At 37.8% G+C, this 14,896-nt stretch overlaps 1 protein-coding gene across 1 annotated transcript in view; it reads left to right on the forward strand.

The window, feature by feature from the left end:
- LOC118855530 (transmembrane protease serine 11C-like) overlaps positions 1-14,896 on the forward strand; it is a 119,564-nt gene that overhangs the window by 37,223 nt on the left and 67,445 nt on the right. The window contains exon 4 of the mRNA XM_036765654.1: positions 5,025-5,092. Coding sequence (XP_036621549.1) covers positions 5,025-5,092 — 68 coding nt within the window. The remainder of the gene's footprint in view (positions 1-5,024; positions 5,093-14,896) is intronic.

Here is a 14,896-nt window from a genome sequence, read left to right on the forward strand (position 1 = left end):
ATCTCTTCACCCCACATCACTCTTTCCCTCATCTAAACACCAACAGCTTCTCTTGCAGTTGTACACATTTAGACTATGATACTGTTATTTAACTGTTTCTCACGTGTATGCACTGTTTCTCCAACAAGATTATAAGGTCCCAGAAGGCAAAGGCCATTGTACAATCTTGCATGTATAATATTAATTTAACCAACTTGCTTCAACATAGTAATTTAAATGATATTAATAATTAATATATCACTAGAATGTTATTAAAGTAAATTACTTAAATTTATATTATCACTATTAATTATTGTGCTATATATTATTGTATGATATGTTAATAATGTATTATATAATATATAATGTTATAATAGTAGTCTTCTGACTGAAGACATAACACTTTCGGTAATTCTGGACAGATGAGAATATGATAGGTACTGAAGAGCTTACAGGAGGAAAAATTGAGTAACATTTTGAATTTATTATATTGCTCTTCTGGAAGTCCACCGCATGTTTCAATATCTTTGGGATCTTCAGAGAGCTTTGGCTAGCACTTTGATGCAATTGTAAACAAGTACACACAAACTGCCATATAACTAATGAGGCATTTGGCAGAATACAACTTGACTCGATTACAATTTTTAAAATAGACACATTTTTTGATAGTCTTGCCTACTCTGAAGGGAAAAACCACAGCCAGTGGAAACTGGTCCCTAAGATATCACCTAATTTTATAACAGATGAAGAAATATAGCTAATGTCTAAAATTATCATGGCCTATTAAGCAAGGAAGGATTTGAAGAGAGTACCCCTCCAACTTTGCTAGAAGCCACTTAGTTGGTGTGGGAGAAAGTGTCAATAGGCAGTTCTCTAGCTATATTTCTTCTAGAGGTTTCTTTCATCTCCCAATCTGACACTGGTGGTAATATGTAATGGAGAGAATTGTTCTGAATATATTCAGAGCCATAAGGAACTTCAGAGTCCATATAGTCCAACTCCCCCATTTTACTATGCCATAGAGAGATTAAGTACCTTTTCCAAGGTCACACAGAGAAAAATGATGCTTTGCAATCCATAAATGAAAAGTGTTATGAAATGTGAAACATGCTATCATTTTCTTCATCTGGGAAACTTCTGTCCCATGCTCTGACACCAGCATTAAATCAACAAGCATTTATTAAGACATGGGAGACAATGGCATAGGCCCACCCAACACGGTGTGCCTAAGTCAAAGAAGGCACTGTCCTCAATGACTAAAGCAGAATTGCAGTATCTCAAAAAAAAAATCAGGGATGTACAAGTTTAGAGACATTTCCACTCCAAATGTTCACATGAACTGTTTGTGACCAACCTGTGGTAGAACCTTCCGGGCTCAATTTGGTCTGATCAGCCACAGTCAGACATACTGTACCTGGACTAAAACATGGTGATGTCATTTTGGTCCTCTTCAAGAATGAAGAGGGAGAGAATTCTGGGAAGGTGGAGGAGTAGGTCAGAAAATTTCAAGCTCTGAAGATTTTCCTCCACAAAAGAGATAAAATAGAGCCTCTGGGCAAACAGAGCTGTGAAAACAAATAAGAGTAGGGGCAGAACAGAGATCCTCTTGGGACAGTTGGAGAAGACCTGAAGAAAAATCCCAGGACTAGATTTCCTCTCTGTGAGGAGTAAACACGTCCAGGCTAGGGTCAGCTTTAACAACAAGCAGCAAGCTGCTTAAACAAGAAGGGAAAATTCTGGGGTTAGTTGGATCGGGAGGCTGCCTCAGCCATACTGCAGGAACTTTTACCCCAAGACAGTAAGGAGAGTTGGACATATTACCTGGGGAAGATCTGGGGAGCCTCTGCTGATGGGGAATGGCAGACCCAGCTGTGCTGCAAAGAGCAGCAGGGGTGAGAAGGAACCAGCACACAGTGGGTGAGTGCTGAAGCAATGGGGCAGGGAGACCACTGGCTATGGTCACTTACAGGAGGCTGGAGGTCTTGGTTTCAGTTAAAGGTCAGAGGGGAGAACTGAAGAGGATCAGAGGCTAGAGGTGCCATCCCCCATAATATAAGAACTATATTATAACAAAAAAAGTGCACAGGCAAAGAAGAAATAATCCAACCACAGAGAAATATTTTGGGAAGAGAGAAGATCAGGGTTCATTTTCAAAGAAGGATACTGAAACAAAGAAACCCTCTTCTACCCAAAGAGTAATCTCAAATGGTCACCTGCAAAAAAAATTCATTGAAGAACTTAAAAAAGACTTTAAAAATCAGAGAGAGATTGAGGAAAAATTAAAAAGAAAAATAAGAATAATACAAGGAAAACAAGATTATGACAAGAAAGTCAACCAATTAGAAAAGGACATCCAGAATCTTAAGGAAGAAAATGCCTCTGAAAATCAAAATTGGTTCCCTCCTAATCTTGGTTGCATTGGCTTTGTTTGTACAAAAACTTTTCAATTTAACATAAGAAATGAGGAGCAGACAGACTCCATAATAACCTGGAAAGACTTACATGATCTGATGCTGAGTGAGGGGAGCAGAATCAGGAGAACATTATACATGATTACAGACACACAGTATCTATGATGACTAACTGATAGACTTGGCTTTTCTCAGCAATACAAGCTTCTAAGACAGCTCCAAAAGACTCATGATGGAATAAACTATCCACATCCAGAGAAAGAATTACAAAGTCTGGATGCAGATTGAGGCAAACTATTTGCTCTCTTTTTTTTTCTTCTTTTTTGGTTTTGTTTCTTCTTTGTCGTGGTTCTTTCCATTGGTTATAATTCTTCTTTACAACTTGACTATTGTGTAAATAAGTTTAATGTGAAGGTATATGTAGAACCTATATCAGATTACTTGCTGTCCTGCGAGGGGAGGCAGAAGGAGAGGGAGGGGGAGAAAATTTGGAACTCAAAAACTTGTGGAACTGAGTGTTGTACACTAAAAATAAAAAATAAATTTTTATTTTTTTTAAAAAAAGGCCTATACAGAAAAAAAAAGAAAATCAAAATTGGGCAAGGCAAAGCCAGCAAAGTTATAAGAGATGAAGAAATTAAAAAAAAAATCCAAAATATAAAGAATGAAAAATAGAAGAGAACGTGAACCATCTCATAAGAAAAACGAGGGATCTAGAGAACATATCAAGAAAAGAAAACATAAGAATAATTGGACTATGTGAAAGTTCTGATCAAAAAAAGAATCTTGATACAATAATACAAGAAATAATTAAAGAAAATTGTCCTGAAGCATTGGAGCAAGAGGTATTAAGAGAAAAAATCCACCTATCACCACCTGAAAGATATCCTACAAGAAAAACCCACGGGAATATTATAGTTAAATTCTGAAACCTCCAAATCAAGGACAAAATATTACAAACAACAAGAAAAAAACAATTTATATATGATGGTACCACAATTAGAATCACACAAGACCTAGCGTTGGCAACACTGAAAGATTGCAGGTCTTGTAACACTATATATCACAGAGCAAAAGAACTGGGCCCCTGGCCGAAAATATCACACCCAGCAAAGTTAAGCATAATTTTGAATGGAAAAAAATGGGTATTTGATCAATTGTCAGATTTTTAGGACTCTTAAAAAAAACCCTGAACTCAATAGAAGATTTGACATACAAGAGCCAAGAGAAATATAAGGTATATACTGATGACCAATTACAAAGGACTCAATAAGGACAGAGTGTTTACCTTTTATGTATAGCAAATGTAAAATCTACATCCAAGATTGTTACTAGTTACTAGCAATTAGATAGCTTATAAGAAAGATTGGAGTAGACCTAAGAATGGTATAACTTTAAAAAGTAAAGCTCTTCAAGAACAGCTAAAAGAGTAATTATCTATAGAAATGAGGTGCAAGAAGAAGAACCAACAAGGAGGAATTGGACTGAGGGTGCTGTTAGTTCTGGAAACCTACTTTCATCGGGAATGGGTTTAAGAGGGGAAAATACATATACATCGAGAAGAGTATAGAAGTGTTCTAAATTTAAAAAAGAAATAAAACTCTAAGGGGATAGGGAGAGGAAAAAGGAGACATCTTTAGAGGAGAGGGGGACAGAATAGGTCAAAGGGATGTAAAAGGGTGTTTAGATTTAGGGGAATGGGAGGGTAAGGGAAGGTATTGCTGGAGTGGGGGTAGGTTAAGTAATAGGAGGACAAGGTAGCAAGTAGAAGTAAAGTAGAAGAATTAGGAGAAATAGGAAAAAAGAGGTATGCACAAACGTATAAACAAGATTAGGAGTAGAATCTCCTAGAGATAGTATATGCTTTTATATGTATGTATGTGTATACATGTATGTATATATCGATACCTATATATAAATATATCCATGCTCAACTGTAGGCTTGGGGTGGTGTGTAGGGGGGAGAAAGGGGGTAAAAAGGAAAAAGTAAAAAGTGTACAGCAGAGAACAAAAGAAAACCTACAAGGAAGCAAAGAAAAAATGCACAGGTCAGGGTCACTGCGGAGACTGAAGAGAGTATGAAAAGACTGGAAAGGTAGGAAGGTGCCAGGTTATGAAGGGCTTAAAGCCCAAACAGTGAATTTTATATTTGCTCCACAAGGTAACAGGGAGCCACAGGAGTTTGTTGAATGGGGGAGAAAAGAGAAGAGATCTTCCTAAAGAGCAGATCTGGCCCTGACTCTTGAATGGGGGAGAGGAGAGAACAGACATGGCCAGATCTGTACTTTAGGAAGAGGACTTTTATAGCTGAGGGGGTAATAGTCTGAAGTGGGAACAGAGTTGAGGCAGCATGACCAAACCAGGAGGCCATCACAGTAATGTCTATAGAAAAGCTGAAGGTGGGCAATATAGATTGATGTTTATCAGCATGAGTGTTAGCTCTTGCTATATTACTCTTAGGAAAGAAATTTTTTCTTTTTCTTCTCCAAATATCAGTATGCATTTTTTATGAAGGACATTTAACAATGGATAGAAGAGTCAAAGGCTAGTGTTTCTAGGTATTTTAAGCATCTCACGGTATACACACGTTGCATTGCTATTTAGTGTGATACTAGTTATTTTTTCTTTCAATAGGTGAATAAAACATTTCAAGCATCCAAACTGAGGAGACAGTATGTCATATCCCACGTTGCCAAAGTCAGGTATGTATGTAACACAGCCAAAATCAAAAGTATCCCTATACTAGTAACATCTGCAAATAGCCATGGGGTTGAATCTTCTTCCTTCCCCATTTCCCAGTGTTCTTTCTCTAATGTGACTAAGAAAGTGTTGTTAAAGAATTGAAACAAATCTAAAACGTGGGTCTTAAATCCTTCACTACTTCAATTGTGCAAGAGAGAGTTCAATCAGTTCTATGATGCTGGAAATTAACCCAAATGAGGCAGTTAGATTGGCGCCATCACCCAGAGTAATTTTACAAAAGTTTGCACCACATTTCATGGAAAGCAGCTGTGATAAAGGCCAGAACTAGCAGGCCCACTGATATCTCCTCTCTTTGGGCTGACTTTGGTTCCCTTTGCATCAAACAAAAGGTTGCAAATTTTAGAGTAAAAGAAATGTCTAAGATCCCTGCTTACTTAGCCCCAAACTGTAGAGCTTCAGAGGTGGCTAGGTGGGGTGGTAGATAGAGTGCTGCACTTAGAATCAGAAAAACCCAAGTTCAAATTCTGTATCTTTGGCAATCTGGTGAAGCCTTTGGGCAACTTCCCACAATAATGTTTTTAAATGCATGAAATAAAATACATAGAATTAAAAAAGAAAGCAATTTACACTAAAATACATTTATCAAAATGTTTTTTTAAAAAGTTCACAGTCTCAAATTAAGAATTCTTGAATAATCTAAAAAGATTATAAGACTCAAATAGGGTAGATGATTATCAAAAGTCTAAAAAAGAAGGCAATCATCAATTAACAGTAGAAATAAAGATCTGGTAGTAGGTAGTAGCAATAAGGTCACTGCTGTCTTGAAAATAGGAGTTCAAAAGAAAGTTTAGTCTAGCCACTGGGGTACCCAGATAGAGTAGAACAGGCTTTGGGACTAACTTAGTAGTGAATTGGTGAATGACACACATACGCACGCGCATACACACACCCTGCCTTGTGTGAGGACTGGTCCCAAAATCTAGGATTGGGCTGAGCCTGTAAGGAGAGATTAAATAGGTTAAGTAAATTCATTTGCCAGTTGGCAGATTTCAAGCATGGGTATGATTGGACTATAGATCTAGAATTGGAAAGAATTTTACAATTCATATAGTCTAACTTCTTCATTTTACAGATGAAGAATCAGATGTAGAGAGATTAAACACATATGTAAGGTTCTTGGTGAACATTAAAGCATTATATAAATGCTTGCTATTATTTCCCAAGGTCCCATGGGTGATGTCCAAGTCAGAATTCAAGCTCAGGTCCCACGACTCCAAATTCAGTCCTCTTTCTACTGAGTCATGTTGGCTCTGGAATCTAGCCAGCCATTATAAATGCCTGACTCATGAACCAGACTTTTTCTACTGGCCTCCTGTTCCACTTTTACAGAATGAAATCCAGTTCTCTAAATGGGTGCATCCCTGCTTATATACATTTATTTTACCATTTGAAATTGGTCATCAGCATCACTCTCCATAAAAATTTACTTAGCCTGGTGCTCCACTAGGTGCCAAGCAGCAAATCCTTCTGGGTACACAACAGTTGAACTTGGCTCTTGGGGACACCACACCCCATGGCAAGTTGGGTGCAGAGGAGTTAAGGTAAATGTGTTACAGGTGGCTTCACTATGCTCTCTATACCAATGAGTTCCACAAATATAAAGAAATAGAAAGAGAATTTCCCTGAGAATGAAAGACGAGATTTGAATTTGTGAACAGACCACTGCTGCCACTGCTAAGCAAGAAAGGAATTCAAGGATACTCATTTTGGAAATGCAAGAAGTCCAGGACTTTGTAGAGAATAAAGAGAAAATTTTATAGTTTATTTTTATCATCTATTTATTTTTAAGCATTTAGAAATTTCTTGACTTCCAAATTCTCTCTCCTATCCCTCCCCCACTCACTGAAAAGGTAACCAATATGCTGTGAATTATGCATGTGAAATAATGTAAAACATTTCCATAATAGCCGTATCACCAAGAAAAATAAAGAAAGCTTAAAAAACTTACACTTCAACTTGCACTCAGAGCCCACCTGGCACACGATATTGCCTCAAAGTAATTATTTTAGAAGGTTCGGGCAAAGTGATTGGATCCATCTTGATTTTCCCCACTAAGACTGCATTAATGCCCATTTTCCTCACAGCAAATTGGTATTTCCCTTCGGGTAAATTTAAGGTCATACCCTTCAATATGTCTATTCCAATGATGTATTCGGGAATAGGCACAATAACCACACTATATTCTTTCTTGGGCAACTGTCCAATTTTCATCATTAATTTAACTTGCCTGGCTGATATTTCAGTCCCTCCTAGTCTTGTAATGGTAATAGGAGTTCCATGGCTGAACTTGTCTGGATTTCCATAAATAAGGGTGGCCTCGGCCCCAGTATCTATTAATGCCTCAGTTACCGTACTTGACCCATTTTTCCAATATATGGTCAAGTTAATGTGAGGTCTGCAATCCAGCCTGTGTATTTCCTTAATTTGGACTGGGGCTCGGCCTGTTCCCTAGTGTTCCCTTTCATGTGATTCACTTGGTTTTGAAGGTTCAACATCTGTAGCATTTGCAGGAGCAGTTCTTATTTCCCTATCTCTCCTGTTATCAAGTCCTTTATCTCTATACATTCTGTATAATTCATTGGTTGGAATGCCATCTATCATTTCAAAACCTACCCCTGCTCTCAATAGAGCAGTAAACATTTCTTTCCTTGTTACTCTCCTTTGGCGCCAAGTTTGCTGGTTATTCACCCTTCTCTCTCGAGGAGATCTATCCCTTCCCCAGTCACCTAAGTCATGTAACTGTAAAATCTTATTTATCACTGTTGTAAGACGGCTCCCTACTTCTCCAAGTAATAAATTCAAAATTAGTTGTTTATAAGCAGGGGGAGCTGTCCTAATTATTAAATTCCTATGAGGCAGTCCCATTGGATCATTGTAATATTTGTCTGCGGTTCCTATCATAATGGCAGTCTTCATCACCTCCTCCTTTAGTCTCATGATACAATCTCTAAGTGAATACCAGGGTCTGTGCTCAGTGGGCCACACAGAATCAGTAGCATATCTCTTATTGCATCCCACAGCGGCTAATGCCAACAGAGTAGTCCTGCTATCACCATCTCCTTGCTGATGATGTTCCCTAAAAGCTTGTTGAACTAGAGGATCATGGCTGATACCTATGAATCTCATACAGTCTGTCCTATCTACTGATATTCCACTGGCCCCTTGATCACTGAGTCTTACCATCCAAGATATCAATGGTTCTCCTATTCTTTGGCTGAATCTACTCAAAATATCTGTGACCTCTTGCGGTGAGAAATCTTCCTGAATTTCCCTTGTAACTGAATCTTCACCTCGGGTTTCTGTCTTCCTCCTTTGTATGGGTCGAGCCCTTGTCTGATCATTTAACCATCTCCTGTTCTCTGCGTGAGGGACATCCTGAACCCCAGTAGTGTTTTGTGCCTCAGCCCCTAACGTTGTCTCATTTTCCCCCCACTCACTTCCTCTGCCACCATGGCTAGGACGAAGCAGGCAGTCAGGCTCTTTCTGGGCTGGGTTGGAATGCACTCTTGGCTTATTTGGTCTCCTGTTGCTCCTAGCCACATTAATAGAAAAGTTCTCATTTGAGTCAGTTTGGTCTCCTGCTATCTGAGATTCCCCTTCTTGCTGTGGGGTAGGAGTGCCCCCACGTCTTTCACTTAATCTCAATCTTTTGTATACTAGCCGGTAGGCTGATAACACTATCCAGCTTTGCCTAGATAGTGATGCCCCTGACTGAATCCCAACTTCTTGTAAACACTTTTCCAAATCCCTAGGATCTCCTCTCCGTAGCCTTGGTTCCCAGTTTTCACAGGGTCCAGCTTTTTTAGCCAATTCTTTTGCTAGGGAGGAATAAAATGGATCCTCCCATCCTGGGATATTCATCTCTTCCTCTGAAATTGTTCTGCTTCTAAATAGAGATCTTATACCTAGCGATCCCATCCTCATCGCCAAATATATTAGGAGGGCAGAGTTTATAATCTCAAAGAGGATCATAAACATGTCTGAAAGGTTCGGAACCGCCGGATATAAGAAACTCTCAAAGTAGAAGGCAGAAGAATCAAAACATATATTTAGGCTCCACAGTAACCAACCCATGAACCAGCAACCCCATTTTGATATATTGATCAAAAGCTTCCAGGCCCAATAAGTACACCTTGAAAGAGTAACCAGGAGGCTACAGAGAAGCATGATTGCGTAAAGTAAAATCATGCTTCCCCCTCTATGGTAAAAAGATTACCCACTGGCCTGAAGTCCTTGTTCAGCTTCCTCCCGTAGGTCAGCTCTGCCACTGGCAGCTCCTGCTTCGGCTGTGGCTGTAGCTATAGCAGCCTCTGGCTCCAACGGGAGCTGCTTTTAACCATCCGGCTTCTGCGGGGGGTGTAAGGTACGCCGGGGAAAGCACAGGTTCTTTCAATCTGCTTAAGCAAGGTGAAGGGGTTGACCAGGAAAGCACAGGTTCTTTCCATCAGCTTAAGCAAGGTGAAGGGGTTGACCAGGAAAGCACAGGTTCTTTCCATCAGCTTAAGCAAGGGAAGCAAGGTGAAGGGGCCGACAAGCTTACTCCAGTCCAACATACAAACAGTATTCAGTTCAGGGGAAAAAGCCAAACTAGTCAAGGGCACTTGTTGACTAAGTGCTAAGGAGCCCATTTTTGGTTGCCAACACAAGCTCATCAGTTCTTTTTCTGGAGGCAGGTAGCATTTTTCATCATGAGTTTTTAGAATTGTCTTGGATCATTGTGTTGATCAGAGTAGCTATGTCTTTCACAGCTGATCATCATTACACTATTGCTGTTATGTACACAATGATCTCCTAGTTCTGCTCACCACACTTTGCGTCAGTTCATATAGGTCTTCATGTGTGATTTTGAAACAATTTCCCTTGTCATTTCTTATAGCACAATAGTACTTCATAATCATAACATGCCACAACTTGTTCAGCCATTTCCTAACTAATGGGCATTTCCTCCATTTCCAATTTTTTGTCACCACATATGAGTTGATGTATTTTTGCACACATAGGTCCTTTCCCTTTTCCTTTCATCTCTTTGGAGTACAGACCAAATAGTGGTATGCTGGATCAAAGGGTATGCATAATTTTATAGCCATTTGGACATAGTTCCAAATTGTTCTCCAGAATGGTTGTGCAAGTTCATGTCTCCACCAACAGTTGATTAGTGTACCTACTTTCCCTCATCTCTTCCAGCATTTGATATTTCTGATAGGTAGAAGTTGGTACCTCAGAGTTCCTTTAATTTGCATTTTTTCTTATCATTATGGATAGCTTTGACTTCTTCTGAAAACTGCCTGTTCATATCTTTTGACAACTTATCCATTGGAGAATGTCTTATTTTTATTTGACTCATTTCCCTACATATTTGAGAAAAGAAATCTTTATCAAAGAAACTTGCTGTAAAATTTTTTGATATTACTTCATTGTCTATATTGCCTTTCAGCAAAATGTCATTTCCCTGATTATATGTTTCAATCAGTCTATTTTTGTTTTTGCTTTGTCTGAGATCATGATTGTCACCCCTGCCTTTTTTATTTCAGCTGAAGAACAATAGATTCTGGTCCATCTCCTTATTTTAACTCTGTGTGTGTGTGTCTCTATGTTCCAAGCGTGTCTCTTGTAAACAACATATTTGTGGATTCAGGATTCTAATCCATTCTTCTGCCTATTTCCATTTTATGGGTGAGCTCACCCCATTCACATTCACAGTTATAATTACTGTGCCTTTCTCTCCAACCCATTTTTCTCCTGTTTATCCTCTCTCTCTTCATATCCTGCCTCCCTTACTCTGTTCCCTCTCTTATCATTCATTTATTCTCTTCCCTTCCTATTTCCCTATTGATCAAGATAGAGTTCTATACCCAACTGAGTATGTATGTGTGTGTATAGTCTTCCCTCTTTGAATCAATTCTGATGAAAGTGAAGTTCAGGCATTGCAGGTGTTATTTTCCCCTCCTCTGCAAAAGCTCTCACTTATGTGCCTCTTTTAAATGAGATTATGTTTCTCATTCTACTTTTCCCTGTCCCCTTCTCCAAGGGCATCCCTTTCCCACTTTCCCAAACCTTCATTTTTTTGAGGTTATGCCAACATAATAAACTCATTCCTGTGCCCTTTGTGTATATATTCCTTATAACTGCCCTAATAATGATAAGGATGTTAGGAATTACATATATCAACTTCCCATATAGGAATGTAAACAGTTTTACTGTCTCTTTGATTTCTCTTTCATGTTTACCTTTTTATGATTCTCTTGAGTCTTGTGTTTGAATGTCAGATTTTCTATTCAGCGCTGGTCTTTTCATCAGGAATTCTTGAAAGTTCTTCATTTCATTAAATGTCCATTTTTCCCTGGAAGGAGTATACTCAGTTTTGCCAGGTTTGTTATTCTTGGTTGTAATCCTAACTCCTTTGCCTTCCAGAAGATTATATTCTAAGCCCTCTGCTCCTATAACATGGAAGATGATAAATCTTGTGTGATCCTGACTGTGGCTCCACACTATTTGAATTTTTTCTTTAAGGCTGCTTGAAATATTTTCTCTATGACCTGGGAGCTCTGGAATTTGGCTACAATATTCCTGAGAGGTTTCATTTTGAGATCTCTTTAAAGAGGCCATCATTGGATTCTTTCAATTTCTGTTTGACCCTCTGGACCTAAGACATGGGGGCAGTTTTCCTTGAAATGATTTCTTGAAATATGATGTCAATGCCTTTTTTTGGTCATGATTTTGTGTAGTCCAATAATTCTTAAATTACCTATCCTTGATCTGTTTTCTAGGTCAATTGTTTTTTTCTGATGAGATATTTCACATTTTCATTTTTTTTCATTCTTTTGACTTCATTTTATTGTTTCTTGATGTCTCATGGAATTAGTTGCTTCCAGTTGGCCTACTCTAATTTTAAGGAATTATTTTCTTCCATGAGCTTTATATTTCTTTTTCCATTTGGACAATTCTGCTTTTTAAAGAGTTTTTTTCTTCAGTGAATTTTTTGTATTTCCTATTTTATTTGGCCTACTCTGCTTTATAAGAAGTTATTTTAATCAACGAATTTTTGTGCCTCTTTTACCATTAGGACAATTCTGTTTTGCAAGGTATTATTTTCTTCAGTATTTTTGTGCCTCTTTTATCAAGCTGTTAATTATTTTCATCATTTTCTTGTATCACTTTCATTTCTTTTCCCAATTTTTCTTTTACCAGGTTTATTTCTTCCTTTAACTCCTCCAGTATTTTTTCTTGGGCTTACATCCAACTAGAGGCTTTTGTTGTAGGCATTGTCATATTGTTGTCTTCTGAGTTTAAGTCTTGGTTTACTCTGACACCACCATAGCTTTTTATGGTCAAGTATTTTTTTTTTTGTTATTGGTTTTGGTTTTGGTTTTTTTGCTGTTTAATCATTTTTTCCAGCCTATTTCTTGACTTTGAACTTCATGTTATGTTGGGCTCTGCTCAACTGGGGGCAGCGAGACACTATGCTAAGATTCAAGTTTTTTCATGCTGCTGTTTTCAAAACTAGTTCTGAGGGTTTGTGAGTTTTTGGTGCATTGAAGGTAGTGTGATCTGAGAAGAGTTGTGGTCACTGCTTTCCTGGTTTACACTCTGGTGTCTACTCAGGAAGGGCCACTGATGCTCTGTAGTCGCAAGTTCTAGGGCCCCTCTCTTCCCTGGAAATTTGATTCAGAATATCTCTGGGCTGAGAGTTCCTGAAGCTGCTGAAGCCACCTCCAAGGCCCCCCACTGGAGCTGCCAATGTATGCAATATTACTGTGTCCCAACCCTGGTATCAGACTTCCCCTGCCAACCTCCTAAGTTGCCTTGGGCTGGAAATATGTCTAACCCTGATTTGTTGGCTCTGCCTCTCCAAAATTCAATTTAAGGTATGATTTGCAAGTTGAGGAATGTTGGGACAATTTGGTTGGATTGCTACCTCTAATTCATCATCTTAGCTCCACACGAAGAGGAATTCTATCTGAGTATCTTGATCATTTCACTAAACTACCACTGAAAAGAAATGAATAGAAAATTCCCGTGCATAATAGAGCATTATTGGGATCTTTGAAAAATGACATAAAATGCCATAAATCTAAACTATTGTACTTATTCAGATCCTAAAGAGGAAACTGGAAAACCTAGAACATGTGTAAGTTCAAATTTTATTACTACCACTAATAAGAGCTAGCAATTATAGAGTGCTTTAAAGCTGATAACTTGCCTTACATATATTGTCTCACTTAATCCTTACAAAACCTTTGAAGCAGGAGATATTATTCCAGGTTTATAGATGAGGACAATGAGGCTGATTGAAAATAAATAACTTGCCCAGTGTTACATAGCTAATAAGTATCTGACATAGAATTTGAACTCTAGTCTTCCTTGCTCCATGTCCCAACACACTATCCACTGCACCACCTAGTTGCTATAGTTAAAATAATTAAAACCTACTCCAAATTAGGGATATGTTCAATATTTGAATCACAGATATTGGAGTGAAAGGAAGAAACAAATTTTTGATATCTGTTGTTCTGAAAAAGGAAGAAAATAGATCAAGAATAAACACTATAAAGTTAGACAGCAAAGGGTGGGGCACCTTGAAGTTTAGTATTCTAAGGTCCAGCAAGGCATGGGATTAATAACAATTAAAAGTTCATTAGTTCCAAATTGCTCTCCAGAATAGTTGGATCCATTCCCAATACCACCAAAAGTGCATTAGTGTCCCAATTTTTCCACATTCCCACCAACATTTGTCATTTTCTTTTTCTGTCATATTAGCCAATCTAATAGGTGTGATCTAGTACCTCAAAGTTGTTTTAATTTGCCTTTCTCTGACCAATAGTGATTTAGAGCATTTTTTTAACATGACTATAGACAGTTTTGATTCCTTCTTCTGAAAACTGCCTGTTCATATCCTTAGACCATATATCAATTGGATGATGACTCTCATTCTTGTAAATTTGACTCAATTGCCTATATATTTGAGAAATGAGGCCCTTATCAGAGCAACTTACTATAAATTTTTCCTAGTTTCCTGATTTCCTTCTAAAAATAGCTGTATTATATTTTTGCAAAAAAATTAATATAATGCAATCAAAATTATTGATTTTACTTCCCATGAACCTTACTACCTCTCATTTGTCCATAAGTTCTTCCCTTATTCATAGATCTGACAGGTAAAATTTTCCATGCTCCCCTAATTTGCTTATGTCATCCTTTATGTCTAAATCATGTACCTCTTTAGACATTATCTTGGTAAACAGTGTGATATGCTGGTCTATGCCTAGTTTCTGCCAAATTGTTTTCCAGTTTTCCCAGTAATTTTTGTCAAATAGTGAGTTCTTGTCCCAAAAGCTTAGATCTTTGGGTCTATCCAACAATAGATTACTATGGTCATTTACTATTGCATATTGTGTACTTAATCTCTAATCTATTCCTTAGCTAATATCAGATTGTTTTGATGATTACTACTTTGTTATACAGTTTGAGATATGGTTCTGCTAGGCCACTTTCCTTCAAATTTGTTTTTCATTGATTCCCTTGATATTCTTGACCTTTAGTTCTTCCAGATGAATTTTGTTATTTTTTCTCACTCTATAAAATAATTTTGGGATAGTTTGTTGGTATGACATTAAACAAATGAATTAATTTAGGTAGAATTATCATTTTTATTATATTGGCTCAACCCAGCCATGAGCAATTAATATTTCTCTAAGTTTTTCGATCTACCTTTATTTTGTGAAAAGTATTTTATAATCATGTTC

This window comes from Trichosurus vulpecula, chromosome 6 (genome assembly GCF_011100635.1).
Source record: "Trichosurus vulpecula isolate mTriVul1 chromosome 6, mTriVul1.pri, whole genome shotgun sequence".
Lineage (NCBI taxonomy): Eukaryota > Metazoa > Chordata > Mammalia > Diprotodontia > Phalangeridae > Trichosurus > Trichosurus vulpecula.